Raw genomic sequence first — 14,668 nt, 5'->3', positions numbered from 1 at the left:
GCATAGAGGGGGAAGAATGGAAACCCGCTTCGACCGGTTATTGCCGTTGCTATTAATGGCCTCTTCCCGTACGCCTGTCACAATTGCCAAGATACGCCAAACCGCCATGCTTCTGTTCGTACCGCTTTGCCTTGCGTATAGACCTGGGGGCCAGACGGGTTATCGTCTCGTCCCAAGGAATACACCGTGTCTAGAACCCGCGCCCTTCGCATCCGTTTTTTCCTTGCTCTAATAATCATCTCTCAGCAACAACTATACATGGCATGAAATAGACCACACAAAGAAACCCTGTATTCAAACTATGAGACAGTCAGAAGAAAAAGGCGGGCCTGTCGGTGAAACTATTTTGGTCTTTCGGAGACGCGTAGGCCAAGGTAGCATCGTAGATTTGAGGGTTCACTTGATACGCCATCGTCTTTTCCTGAGCTTTTCTCGACCCCACTACGAACAGAAGTAGCAATGTACCTTTGCTAAACTGTGTTGTACCAGTCTCTTTGTAATGGTAATTGACGGTATATGACGATTTGCAGAAGGTGTGCAAATGTCGAAATCTCGCATCAAATTCTGCGTTTCGTGTTATCGTACTGTATGCACTGTAGTGCGGAGAGCCGGGTGTGAATGACGGCGCTTATACTTGTACTGTATATCCGAGGGTTCTGATCAATGACCATAAGGACTACGACGGAGGATTTCAAGTATTGCAAGGTTTAGCGGAGGTACAGCAAAAGAGTACAGCAGAACTCCGCGTCATTTGCGTTAAGGATTGTCAAGGGTGCACTCCGGATCGATATACCTGTAGACATCTACGGTACCAATTTGAACCCCGAGAAAAGTCAACCTCCCACAGGGTTCACTTGACAAGTACCGTCCGCTTCATCCGTCGCGTAGACGAACCCTGTATCATACAAGCACTTTCGTCAGTTCGAAGCGATGATCGATTTCGAATTTCATCGTCCATCAATTAGGTCGTGATCTTCACCAATCTTACTTTGTTGATATAGTCCACGTCTTTTCGTCGCTTTGACCATGCTGGAATGAGACAGGTACCAAGTACAATGCTGGAAGGCGCCGTCAATGATAGCACGGCATTGCGTGGTATACTGTAGCATGGCTCGCATGGTATCGCAGACGGGTGCGGCAATGTCGTACCGCAGGACCACTGTTGCACAGACACCAAGAGTAGGACGTATGTACAAGTACAGTAGGTCCCAACGAGAGCGAATCCTGAAACCGAGTTACGGACATCGGACAATCGTTAGATCTGCCCTCCAATCTCAACTGTGATGGAACTCTCCGCGGGATATCGCACCGAACCAGCGCACTCATGCACATCAAGCCAACCTGACATTAGCATGGGCTCATGTGGCACCATGTCGCCGGATAGCTGCAGTCACGTTTCACGGCAGCATGCCGCGTTGCGCAATGTCAAGATGGACAAAGGCGCAAGGTGGCTTGAGGCTTTCCCGGATAGAGGAAAATCCATGTGTAGAAAGGTAAGCGTACTTATCTTGATGAATACATAGGAGATCGTTTTGATCCTTGACCACTTATTGGGTACTCATTAGCGGTTCACTAAGAAGTCAGTGACTATTCTTCGGATCGTTATTGACCATTCATCGAAGAGAAATTCAACATGAGTCCTAGAGTCGTTGACCAAAAACGAGCCCCTCCGTAGACGTCTGCGGCAAGTTTATTGTCTGTAATCATGCAGTAAGATTAAGAATAGGTAGTGACCTCATCTCCGAAATCTTATTGTCTGAGCCGTCGTCTCATACTCAGACAGCACTTCTTCTTCTCCTCGTCGGGATTATACGGTATACTTTTTGAAGCATATCGTAAAGTCAGATCCTGCTTGACTCAGGACAACCTTACACTGCAGGATCATTCAACCCTAACCCCAACCCTACCTTACAGCAGCAATTGGTGCTCTCCTCAGCGCAGATATCCTTTCCTCACATAATGTAGGAAAAGGTGTACTATTGCAGATAGCCGAACTGCATCCACGGCTGTTTGAAGTATCTCGCGCAGCTTACTTCTCCTACATCAAAGACAAGATACCACGCTAGTACCCTTGATGATAATAATACACCAACCACCACACCAACCACGTACCGGGCTCCTGCCAAGCTCGAAAAGGCTGGACTCCAGCCATGTCAGACCGGAGCACAGCTCCTGTCTATTAAGCCACATGACCGGGCAAGGTATTCCTCGAGGCAAAGGCTCCTCCTTCACTAGACCATGGAGGATTCGCCAGAAGTAGTCGACATTGCTTTAGGAGATCAGGCACGCCATGTAGAAAGATGATCACGCGGGTCCAGCCTTGTCTTGCACGGGCTAAGGTTTTCCCTACCTTACCTTAAGCAGCATATACAAAGTACAGGGTTCTCTAGTAAAGACTGCTCCAGCCGGGGTAGTGGGGGGGAGGGCGAGGATACAGCAGTCGGCTTCTGTACTCTCTACTAGCGCTGTATCTCTGCGATCACCCCTCGCATATTCTTTCTTGTATGCTCGGTCAGATCGCCGTGGGTGCATATACAGTAATCTGGGGTGATGCGTACATGATGGGGTTGTTTTATGATTGGAGGCATACTGAACTCTGTAAGTCGAAGCATGGGTGGTAGCGCATACGCGCAGTGCTTGTGTTTTCTCCTGGTGGACAGGAGTAGCACAGAATCGGACATTGCTTCCGGGCTCCGTGGATGTCGTATCTGTTGATCAGACGCGTCTTCCAGTACCGGTAAGTAGTAGCAGATCCAGAGATCGTCGCTCGCGCCTTGTCTGAGAGTCTTGTCCTTCTGTATGTTTCATCTCTCGTGGTCGATCTATCCTACTCGGTATGTGTTGTATCATACTATACACCATCTCAACCACACTTTATTTATATCCATCCAATACTCACCTTCTCTTATCTACTTTGCCGATCCATACTACATTTCTGAAACATACACATACACCCGGAATTCATCTTCTTACCTCCAATCATGCGTGGTAGAGCGTACACAACTACATACTACAACTCGCATGCATGCATGCGACGTGCAAGCATGAGCTGAGCTAAGCCCAGCATCTCCCTCTCCTTCTTGCCCCTCCTTCCCAGCATTCGTCTCGTCGTCGTCTATGACTGGCACATACAGTACAGAAGCAGCAAGCAAGCAAGAAGAAAGTCCTCCTCCACCTCCGTCAAGCTCTATAAGTCCTGTCTATGTATGTACGTATGTAAGAGAAGTGATCAACATGTCCCCCGCACATGCTCTCACCCCGCATCAGCAAGAGAGATAGCTACGACAAGCGGTGACCGATCATTGTCGTCGTCGTCTTCATGACGCAGTGCTCTCGCGATGGGCTATACTGCGAGATAGAAAGTATGATCAGGTACACGTCACAGCTTTGCATGAACAGACATGCAGCGAGTCAGCGAGTCAGCGACGAACGCATCAATGCAGCCAGCCAGGGAATTCAGTACCTGACCTCGCCTGCACTTTCTTCTTTTCGTTCCGCAACCAGATTGACTGATGGTAAGTAGATTAGATGCATGGGACCACGGTCGCGTTACGCTGTGTGACGGCAGTCAGTAGTCCTGCGGGAGGAAAATGGGTAATCATCTTGAGCTTAGGTAAGGCAAAGCAATGTACAGTAGGGTGCAGAGGGACATGTGCAGAGTGCAGATATCCCCTCCGTCGAATCCGCAAGTACAGTACTTACTTTACTGCATGCACACTTATCTGCAGACCGCGCTGACGGCTCGTAGGTATATTTCGTGTGCATCTTGATTACGCATCATCGATACTATAGTACAAGTATATCACCAGTAAGGCATGTGTGTAGAGCCCACTACTGGGATATGTGCTGTTGGATTTGATACGGATTGCGAAGTTTGACAACCGACAGCACAGGACCTTACCTCAGTCTCTGAAGCAGCCGTTTCGTACGCCTAGCATCGACAGATATTCGAATAGTCTCGCTCCAGACGCGGACAGGGTTCCCCTAGACTAACACTTCGATTCGCTTGGTAGAGCACAGCTTTTGTACGGTTTGATGTGCTTTGATCTCACTTCTCCTTCTTCACTACTTCAATACCTCACTTGACTACACTACGACTACTGCTTTACCGCTTCTGTAGTGCTTGTTTGGGGTTTGGCGACAGTTTCTTGTCATTTACTTCTTAGACATTTCATGTTGAAATCTTGTTCATTTCCCGTTTACTTCTTGTCTGGATTATGATGACCTATTATACGGTTCATGTTTAACTCTGCTTCATCTGTTCCTACCATCACTTCTTGGCCTTGGACTTTGGCGCAGCCTTTGCTTTGCCCTTTTTCGGCTTCGCCTCTTCCTCACTCTCTTCCTCGTCTTTCACCGCCGCCGCCTTCTTCCCCTTACCTTTACCTTTGGGAGCTGCGGCAGCCTTCTTCTTCTTGGGTTTCGCAACGTACTTGTCTTTGCTAATATCCATGTCCTCTTCCTCTTTCTCTTTACCGTCCTCCTTGGGATCGGCGACTTCGGCTTCGTCATCGTCATCGAGGGCTTCTTCAAGATCAGGCTTCTCCCGCGCAGCTTTCTTGGGCGCCTGGACACTGGATGCCTTCATGAATGGCAGAGGATGAGACTGTTGGTTATATCTGTGATCATGATTAGTTGGACAGCCTTGGTGTCTCGGAAATTTGACCACTTACAATCGTGTGAATGTAGCTTTGGCCTGCGACTCAATCTTGACATTCTCCTGATCCATCGTCCCAACGCCGAGTTCCAAGATTGCGTCGAAGTCATCTTTTGTGAGGAAATAGCTGTCCATAAGATCGATGATCTCAGGAACGGCTTCCTTGCCCTCCTCTTGAAGCTTTTTCACAAGGTTTGTCCATAGAATGGGAACATACTGCTGGCGTATCTCGTGCCTGTCGCCGCTGGTACGTAGACGCATGTGTCCTTGGATCTCCTTGATCATACGACTGAGCTTGCCCTGGCTACTGTTCTTTCCGAGCCAAGCTGTAAAGCGGGTTTGATTGCCTGCCATCGAGCCTGCAACGTAAGAAGCTGGTCTCACAAAAGAAAAAACTGCGTGAGCCGGCATCAGAGACCATTGCTGTTGTGAGCCATGTATCATACGGTCCACAAGATCGCCGTCGGATATGCTTTCCGCAGCCTTGCAAGCAAGATCCAACTGCTTCAGGTTCTTCTCACGCTGGTTGGTTGCGCTGCTCGAGAGGGTTGGGTTTGTGCCCAGATAATTCTCCTGAAGCATGAGATAGCTGAACTCGTGATCGTTGAAATAAAGTTCGATTTTGTCATTCAATGTCGCTTTGCTCGACGAGGCGAACATGCCACCACCGAGGATCTTACCAGTGATATCCCAAGGCTTCAAGATGGTGTGTTTCTCCCATGCCTTGGACATCGACTTGCCTTGGTCATAGTCCATGGCAGTCTGATCAAGTTTCGCCGTGGAGACCATGTTGATGACTTGTCGAATATCTGCGCCACTGCCTTCAATAAGGGCGTTGATGACGTTAGGCGGGATCTTCAACCCTTCGCGGAAAGCAATTGTACTAATTCTGCTTCTGATGTTTTCAGCCGTGGGTCGGCGGAAGGGAAGATCATAGGTGACAAAGTCAAAAGGCTTCATCTTGGGTAGCTTGCGATCGTTGCAGATGAGAATCATCGGTATCTGGGTCTTTTTGCAGACGGCGGCGAGAGCACCGACTCCGCCTCGATCGCCTGCAGACATACCGTCGACTTCGTCCATGATCAGGACTAATTTTCGTTTCTTAGCATCCACCTCTTTGCCGTCACCTGAAAAGTAGCCCAGAAGAGAGGTGGTGCTGAGGACGCCCTTCAGACCGCTCTCGACTAGCTTTTTGCTGCGTGTGTCACTCGCATTGCTCTCGACTATGTCGAAACCTTCGAGCTTGGCAGCCAGGTGCGCAGCTGTAGTTTTACCGATACCTGGAGGGCCATGTATCATAACAGCTCTGTAGGAACCGCTGCCATCCTTGCCGGGCAACTTGAAGCCAGTTCTTTGATTTCTGGGAAAGTTCTTCAACCAACTCTGCAGCTTTTCGACCTGGCCCTTGTTGCCACAGATCTGAGCCATGCTAGAAGGTGCGTATTTGACCGTCCAGAGCCTGTTGTCGGGGCCATCGCCCTTGGCAGTAGATGCGGCGGGTCCTTGACTGCTTTTGCCAGCCTTGGCAGCTGCGCGATCCGTCTTGTCCATCTCGGCAGCCATGTCGCGGATGTTCTGTTCCTCCTTCGCCTTTTGCTCGGCCCATTTCGCAGCAGCTTTGCCATCGCCTCCGTTGGGCGGGAGTGTCTTGATGAGCTTGAAGAGACCCTCTTCATTGATGGTCTTGATGTTGTTTTTGCGGATAACTTCGAGCTTCTTCGGACCGGCGTCGTCACCAAGCACAACATAGCTGGTGTTCTTACTCGGCGCCGTCATCACCTTGCCACCGTAACGCTTGACAAGGTTCTGACCCTCTTCTCTTCCGAGGTAGCGCAAGATACCGGTGAAAACAAAGGCGAGACCGGCCAGACAGTTCTCAGCGCCTTCGGGAATCTCAATGGTACCGGCCTCAGGGGGAGGGGCAGTATTGGGCTGAGCGCCAAACTTGAACTTCCTGGCCTCGCTGTCTTTTGGTGGAGGGGTTGGTGCTCTGACGAGTGGGATGTCGTCGAGAATAGCCTTGACCTCAGCACTGTCCTCTGCAGGCTCTTGTTTCGTCTTCTTTGCTGCAGGCTTCCTTGTTTTCTTCTTGGGCTCCTCCTCTAGTTCTTCGTCATCGTCCTCTTCTACGACCTTGGCCTTCCTCTTCGCTCCTGCCTTTGCCTGGGTCTTGACAGCAGGCTTATCCTCGACCACCATCTCATCATCATCGGGCACGACAAAGTCGTCATCCGGGTTCGTGTCCTTCATGTCGACATCGTCTTCAGGCTCGTCGGCATCTCCCTTGAGCTTCTTTTGCTTTGCACCTCGGGCAGGTGTGCGGCGAACGACAGGCTCGTCATCCTCATCTTTCTGCTCCGCCGTCCCATCGACTTGGTCTCTCGCTGGCTTTTTGTGTTCGGCAGTAAGAGCATCATCTACATCATCCAGGTCATCATCAGGGAAGTCATCTTCGTTCAAATCATCATTGTAGTCGGTAGTCGCCTTCTTCCGCGTAGAAGCACGGGTGGGGGTTTCTTTCTTCGCGGCGGCAGTAGTTTTGGAGGCCCTGGCATTGGGCTTCTTCGGGGTAGTCTCTGGTTCTGGTTTCGTCGCAGCTCTGGTGCGGTTCGGTCCCGACCTCTTCGGTTTGCTTTTTGATCCGAAGTATTCTGACGAGGTGGTTTCTACACCTTCTGGGGACTTTGCTCTCTTGTTTCTGTGACGGGGATTAGCATGTAGTTTCACCGAGGACAAGCTGGAAAGATCCTTACGCTTGTGCCCTGGGAGTAGGCTGCTTGGGTGCTTGTCTGATTGCGCTGGTCAGAATGTGTTCTGATAAATGATCAAGCAAAGTGTGGCCAATTACTCTTCCTCGTCGTCGCTGTCTTGCACAACTTTTCTGCCTCTGGTCTTCTTGGGTGCGGGCTTCTATCACGTGATCGTCAGACATGTTATATGATAGACAGTGGACACGGAGACTGACGTCTTCCTTCTTCTCTTGGCTTGCTGAAGAAGGTGGCTTCCCACCAAAAAACGAGCGAATATCAGGTGGCATGGCGAAAGACAGATGCCAGATTGTTCACTTATGGAGCAATGGACAAGAAAACTGCTTTACTTTGTATTTGACAAAAACCCCGTAGCTGTACACGCATAACCCCTTCCAGAGGTCAGTAAGGGAGGTGTGCAACGATGGAGGAATATGCGAATATGATAAATTGACAATGTCGCAACACTCGACCTCCTCCATACAGCAACGACGACCGACGACGCGTGCCTAAAGTGGTAGTCGCGCCCTCCGCGCTGTTAGCGTGATGACCTCACTGTAATCTCTTGGCATCCATGTGCTGTAAGGTGACTCTTCGCGGAGTCTCGGAGTGGTCGCTGAGTCAGCCTCTCTACATCAGATCCATCACATGACTCGAGACGGAGGAAAGAGCAGCGAATTGAAACTACTCGTTATAATCGTATACCGGACTTTTGGTGGGATTGATCCACTCCATCAATCCCCCGGCCATTGCCTCCAGCGGCCATTGCCTCCACCACAACCCACATACAAAGCACACACACCACACATCATGCCGCCGACGAGGATACGAGCGAGCATGGCCGCTCCCACAAAGACTCTCTTCACCACGCCGCGCACATGCTGTACGTGAACCCAGCAGCAGCATGCACTGCAGCCATGCTCGCACCACCACCAGACCACTAACACACAGCCACAGTCCGACAAGCCACGCTCTTCGCAGCGACGCCGCTACCATCACCAACCCCCCGATCCAGCATCTTCTCCCTCCTGCCCGCCCAGAACCGCACATTCAGCAGCACCCCTCGGCCGCAGAACTGGCTGCTCCCACGCGCGGGCTCGAACAAGAAAGACCGCAAAGGCCGCCCGCGCGTGCCGACAGGAGGCAGCACGCGCGGCACGACGCTGGTCTGGGGCGACTACGGGATCCGACTGCTGGACCACGACCGCCGCATCTCTGCCGCGCAGCTGAAGAACGGCGAGGACACGATCCGCAAGCGCCTGCGTGGCATGAAGTACAGGCTTTACACGCGCATCAGTGCCAATATCGGCGTGTTCACCAGTGGTAATGAGTCGCGTATGGGAAAGGGAAAGGGGTCTTTTGATTACTGGGCTAGTAGGGTTGCCGTCAGCAAGATTATTTTCGAGCTCAAGGGTGATTTGCACGAGCAGGTCGTCAAGGATGCGTTTAGGTTGGCCGGAAACAAGTTGCCTGGGCTTTATGAGTTTGTGCAAAAGGGCGATCCACCTGTCATGGGTATCACCAAGTTGGGCAATGGAATCACCGAGGAGTTCCTCAAGAGACCTCGCAAGGTCCTCGCGCCTACTCCGCCCAGCACCGAGGTCTCCGCTGATCGTATGCGGTCGACTACTCCTGGTCCTTAGATTGGCGAGTCTTCTACTACACAAACATCATGTACACACAGTCAGGCAGGAAAACGGCGTTTACGATTCGGGAGAAAACTTCTCGAAATGTATAGATAACAGACGACGAAGAATTGTACCATCTACATTTTCCTATTCGCAACTCGCCCGAAAGTCTTCAGATCAAAAAACCAACATGACGAGCCACTAGACTCTGCCCTTACGACTCTCGCCAGTTCAGTACTTTTGTCTATTGTATTTGCATGGTTGCCGCAACCTTGATCATTCATGTTCCTTCTCTGCCAATTCGCGCAGAGGGAATGTCATCTATTTGCATATATCTTCGTATTTCCTCCTGAAATCTCGCTTATTACGTCCAGGCCGATGTGCCCATATTCCATTTTCGGTTTGTTTTCAGCTCCTTTCCAATTTCCTTGGTCCGTTTTGGAAACCCTGATATACCAAGAAAACGCCGTGTATACTCCCATCTCTTCCTGGGCTTCTTGAAACCCATGTGTTGAAACCCCCATTACTCGTTTAGTGGAACCCGTTTTGCCTTCCCATTTACATATCCGTAAACCCCAGTCGTCGTCGTCGTCGTCGTCGTCGTCGTTGTCGTCATTGGGAACGATGCCTCCCTTTGCGTTGCACCTCATCCTCTACTACAGCGAACACTTGCTGTTACCAGTCGCCCAACCAGTCAAGCGATTGGCGACATCGCTAGAGTAACAGAGGGTGCAGCAACCCGAACCCAGATCATCAGGACGGTAACCGCCGACACCACCGTTGTAGATTCTAGCAGCACGGTAGAACTTGCTGATGTCCGTGACGCCCGTCTCGGCGAGGCACTGCACGAGGCCGTCGCCCGAACTCGTGCCCGCCACGCCGTCTTCGACCATTTGTTGGATCTCCGACGCCGGGCACGGGGTTTGCACTGTGCCGCCTTCGTTGCAGGTTCCTGCTCCGTTGTGGCTCTGCATCAGGCCTGGGTTGCGCACGCCGTACGAGGTCGTGATGACGCGCACGCAGCCGTTGCTTTCTTGCATGATGATGGCGAGGATGAAGCGCGGGTCGACGCCTTGGGCGGTTCCGATGTCGAGGATTGCTGCTTTGAGCGCGCCGAGTTCGCTGTCGCTGTCGTTGGGGACGGCCCAGTTGTTCTCGCATGATTGTCTCATGTTGGGCAGGTTGAGCGTCCACCTGGGTTGTCATATATTAGTCATCATTATTCAATGCAGCACACTCGAATAGACTAACAAAGCATCGAAGCTCTTCCATTGGGCTTGAGATGGCCACCCTGCTGCTACGGTACCGTTACCTGTGTACATCTTGTAAGGAACGACGGAACTGGTCGATGTAGCCGAAGTCACTGTCGAAGCGCTCGTCGTCTTTGTAGTCGGGGAACCTGCAGAAGAAGTCAGTGTAGAGGAAGCTCCCGAGGCCGGGCAACCGACAGCAACGCAGTAGGCAGCATTGACTTGCACATTGTTGCATGAAGGTGCGTTGACCGCCGGGTTCCAAGCCATGAAAGTGTTTACATCAAGACCGTACTCATCTGCAATGAGATAACAATAATCACCTGCGGACAAGAAAAGTCAGTGGTCGATTTCATGATATTTCGAGACCGGAATATGATGGCTTACCTGATTGGGCCACATACCACTTGGTACAGCCTGAAACGATGCCTGTTTGAGTAGGAGCGGGAGGGGGAGCTGTCGCGCAAGTTGTCTTCTTGCTTGTGCTGGACAGAGATGTGCGGAGAGTAGTTGCCGCCGAAGAGGCCTTGACACTGCTTGAGACTTTGCTCGACACAGCGGGCTTGCTGCTAGAAGCGGTCGCTCTGCTTGAGCTTGAGGACTTGACAGAGATTGCCTTGACTGACGATGGAGCACTTGAGGGCTTGACAGAGGTTGCCTTGATTGACGACGAAGCGCTTGAGGGCTTGACAGAAGATGAAGGGCGAGAGACAACAGCCGACTTGCTCGAAACAGTCGCCGATGAAGTCTTTCTGCTCGTCGTCGACATGACAGTCGCCTTAGTCGAGACCGCAGACGAGGTTTTGACAGCAGGTAGAGTGCTTGTCACTCTCGTCAGAGAAGTCACTGTAGTGACTGTGGTCAACTTGCCATTGGTGGAAAAAGTCTTTGTGACTGTGGTAGCGTAGACACTCGCAGAGATGGTCTTCGTAGTGGTCGAGCTGCGAATACTGCCAGATGATGTGGCGGCTTTTGAGACAACCCTGGCGAATTGCATACCACTGGATGCGTACGAGGAGCCGAGGCTATTGTAGTAGGTACATGTCTTTCCGTCGAATGCTGTGCCGACACAGCTCTGCATACCGTCACAAACAGAGATGCACTGAGCCAAGGAAGTAGGCGATGTAGCTCTCTTCTTGACAGCAGTAGAGTCGACTGTCGTACCACGGAAAGCGATATCACAGTAGATGAGATGTTGGCTTCCCTGCGGATCAGTCCAGACTGTGCCGTTGAGAGTGGGACAGAACCTTGTTGTAGTCGCAACGGTACCAGCCGCTGAGGTGGTGCTTGTAGTTCCACGAACGCTTGAAGTACCACGAATGCTTGTCGAAACAGTACGGCTGGAGCTCTTGCCAGGAGTGGCAACGATAGCAGGAGACATGCTGGCCGGACGCGTGATGACAATGGTCTTGGGCGTGCCACAGGCAGAGTTTGAGCTCAGAGTACCAGGTTGACCGACTGCCCGAAGTGCAGTGAGCATGGCCGTCACATATTTCGTAGTAACATCGGTGATGGTCGTGACGAAGACAGTAGAAGTGATATAATCGGTCTCGGTCACATCAACTGTGAAGTATTTGGTTGTAGTAGCGACGCGAGTGATGGTTTGCGTGGTAGGGGAAAGGACTTGCACAGCACTCGCAGTCGTGGACGCGATCAGAGTCGATGTACCCATAGCTGACGCGTGAGAAGTTGAAGAGGAGCTAGAAACGCTGACCGTGGATTGGGTCGTAGTCTTGCCAGATACAGAGCCTGTAGAGCTCGATGCAGGGATGGTAGAGGTGATCTGAGCGACAATGACAGTTGAACCATTGAGCAGGGCGTATTGAGGCTTTGCACTCGAGCTGGTACCATTTGCGGACGCAGTCGTGTCGTTTGAGACGGACTCGGGTGTTGCTAAGCTAGCGCTTCCTTGGTTCCCATGAGCGATCACGCAATAAGCATCTCCTGTCTTGAGGCGATCGCAGGATTCAATCGAAGGGTTGTATGACATGAAAGTTGCCAAAGGCATAGTGAAAAGAGTGGCAACCTTGGCACAAGAATCTCCGGCCTGCGCAATATAGTATTGATCGCACGAATCGTCCTTGCCAGAGGCTGATGTGATGTTGGCAAGCGATGTGGTCACTGCGATTGGAACAATGGTACTTGATGCTGTTTTAGCTGGCGAACCTGTGGTGAAGATTGTTACGGTGCCGTTGACGACTATGACATCAGTGACAGTCACGCTGTTGAACAGGGTGCGAATCACTGTTGTTGTTCTGAGTGCCTTGTTGGTGTCGTTCAGAGGTGCAGCAGTCACAGATGCCGAAGAGACAGCGACAGTTGCGGAAGAATTTAGCAAGATCGCGCCGTACAGCGCTGTGGCATTCGATGAGACTGTAATTGTTGAAGACGTCTGCTGAGTAGGGTTCAGGGTGCTAGCAATGGCCGACACTACTGCAACCTTCGAGGCTGGCGAAGGCGTAGGGGTAGTCGAGTTCAGAGCGCTAAGAACAGAAGACGACATTGCATTGTGCAAAGTCGATGATGTAGTAGAGAGGGAAATGGAAGTGCTAGCATTAGCAGACACTATTCCGATCTTCGAGGCCAGTGTCGTAGCAGAGAGAGTTGAGTTCAGAGTGCTAAGAGTGCTTGATGTCAATGCTACCGACGCAATTTCCGAGGTCGAAGCAGTGGTCAAGTCGGCTGGAGAGGTACTGTTGGAAGCGGCAGATGCGAGAAGCGCATTGGCAACCGCACTACCGCTCGGGACGGTGCTATCAACGATTGCCTTTGTAGGTTGTCGAATAGGGGAAGAAGTGGAAGTGGTGTTCACATCACTAGACTGCGTGAGTATGCTCGAAGTCACTATACTAGACGTAGAGTCGATTGCGCTAGACGATCTCTCCTGGGCAAAAGTCGACGTCGTAGAAAGACTCGCGCTACTAGACGATGAAGCGGAAAAGGTAGTGGCTTGGACATCAGTGCTGTTTGGGAGGAGAGTTTCATTGAAGGATCTCTGGTGTATGGCCTGATATGGAGAAGTTGCAGCCGCCAAACCAGCAACTTGCAAAGACGCAAGAAGCTATTGCCTGTTAGACCAAGCGATCTGGTGATGTATAGAAGTACATGCCTTATTTACACGCATGTTTCGAGAGCACCAGAGATAAAAGATTGAGAGACGACCGGATCGATTGGGATTCGTCAGAAAGGGGTTCCTAGATATTAGTATAGATCACACGCCGCCAAATGTACACGTAGAAAAGAAGGCTAGATTGTCAGATGAGCTAACACGCAAATGTACAACTTTCTTGTTTCTTTGCTTGGAGAGATCTGGAAAGGAGTTGTGAGGGTTTCGCGAGAGAAAAGAGAGGTGAGATTTGATTTGACACCAGCGAGTGGGATTTGGAGCGTAAGAGAGAGACACGCGTGCAAGTAGGCGTCTGAACCTGAACACAAATGCCACTGCAGAAAGATTGTAACTTATACCTATGCCATACTACGCAATTGTTGATTGAAGCAGTTGTACCCGTGAAGGGTGGCAGCGAACGGCTGACAACGTCTTTCATGGCTACCATTAGTACCGTGATGGCACAGACCAAAATTGAATTCACGATGGTAAGTGGTGCAACTCGATGGATTGAAGTATGTTTGAAAGAAGTTATGTTTATGATCTGAGGAGAGGTTGCAGTGAAAATTGATATCTGCATGCTTACAGCTCACTATTACTTACACAGAAGGCTGGCCTACAAGTGTGAGGGGTGAAGTCTTCGAGTCGTCGGGAAGACTGGTCGAAAGTAAGTCTTCGACCGTTGTGGTGCGAGGTTGCCTGGTACTACAACGGCGAGCGCCTAGAGTAGGAAGTTTTTGAAATTTCTGGACCTGCAGCGTTCAGTTGCCGGAGGTGCAATGCTATAATTCGGTTTTTAGAATCGAAGTCACGGGGCGTAGACAAGTCCATGCCGTCGAGGAATTGCGAAGACACGTCAGCGCAATTGATGTGATACAGAAGAGGACCATAGCTACGCGTTTGACGTTGGCACGCTCCATTGATCTCCTTTCAGGGTCTTCTGGTGATTTATGCTTTTATACTAAGATAGAAGCGAGATGCAGCACGCAGTGGGCATAAAACCACACTGCACAAATCATAGGGCTCCCGCGGTAAAAATGTTCCTCAGCCACGCAGAGTTGAGGCTCATGGCAAGCGACAATGTACTTGTAGCAATGCGGTACGAGCATACCGCTCCTGTGCATGGACATGCGACCTCATCGGACTACGCTGGTGCTATCTCCGGTGGGCAGAAAAAGAATCCAAAGTCACTGAAGTACACAACTTTGCGACCGAGGGCAGGAGCTACAAGACCGACGGCCACCTAGATATCGCAGGCCGCTGGTGTAAGACATGCATAA

At 51.0% G+C, this 14,668-nt stretch overlaps 3 protein-coding genes across 5 annotated transcripts; 1 reads left to right on the top strand and 2 right to left on the bottom strand.

Moving 5' to 3' along the window:
* Positions 1-4,270: 4,270 nt before the first annotated feature.
* AAFC00_002194 (uncharacterized protein) lies at positions 4,271-7,694 on the bottom strand (the record flags this gene model as incomplete). Of its 2 annotated transcripts, XM_069341480.1 has the most annotated exons (5): positions 4,271-4,619; positions 4,674-7,355; positions 7,411-7,446; positions 7,506-7,567; positions 7,623-7,694. In XM_069341480.1, the coding sequence occupies 5 exons, from the start codon at positions 7,692-7,694 to the stop codon at positions 4,271-4,273; spliced, it is 3,201 nt and encodes a 1,066-aa protein (XP_069201562.1). The 2 variants fall into 2 exon arrangements, with proteins under 2 accessions (XP_069201562.1, XP_069201561.1); XM_069347987.1 differs by lacking the exon at positions 7,411-7,446.
* A 520-nt stretch (positions 7,695-8,214) lies between these two features.
* Positions 8,215-9,047, top strand: AAFC00_002193 (mitochondrial 54S ribosomal protein uL16m; the record flags this gene model as incomplete). The annotated part of the gene is made up of 2 exons (XM_069341479.1): positions 8,215-8,287; positions 8,362-9,047. The coding sequence occupies 2 exons, from the start codon at positions 8,215-8,217 to the stop codon at positions 9,045-9,047; spliced, it is 759 nt and encodes a 252-aa protein (XP_069201560.1).
* A 641-nt stretch (positions 9,048-9,688) lies between these two features.
* Positions 9,689-13,406, bottom strand: AAFC00_002192 (uncharacterized protein; the record flags this gene model as incomplete). Of its 2 annotated transcripts, XM_069341477.1 has the most annotated exons (4): positions 9,689-10,226; positions 10,284-10,605; positions 10,670-13,343; positions 13,392-13,406. In XM_069341477.1, the coding sequence occupies 4 exons, from the start codon at positions 13,404-13,406 to the stop codon at positions 9,689-9,691; spliced, it is 3,549 nt and encodes a 1,182-aa protein (XP_069201558.1). The 2 variants fall into 2 exon arrangements, with proteins under 2 accessions (XP_069201558.1, XP_069201559.1); XM_069341478.1 differs by lacking the exon at positions 13,392-13,406 and having other exon boundaries at positions 10,670-12,785.
* Between the last annotated feature and the right edge of the window lie 1,262 nt (positions 13,407-14,668).

The sequence above is a fragment of the Neodothiora populina genome, assembly GCF_041146345.1.
Source record: "Neodothiora populina strain CPC 39397 chromosome Unknown canker_contig_14, whole genome shotgun sequence".
Taxonomy (NCBI): Eukaryota; Fungi; Ascomycota; class Dothideomycetes; order Dothideales; family Dothioraceae; genus Neodothiora; species Neodothiora populina.
Note: the sequence above shows the minus strand (reverse complement) of the source record. Positions and strands in the feature narration are given on the sequence as shown.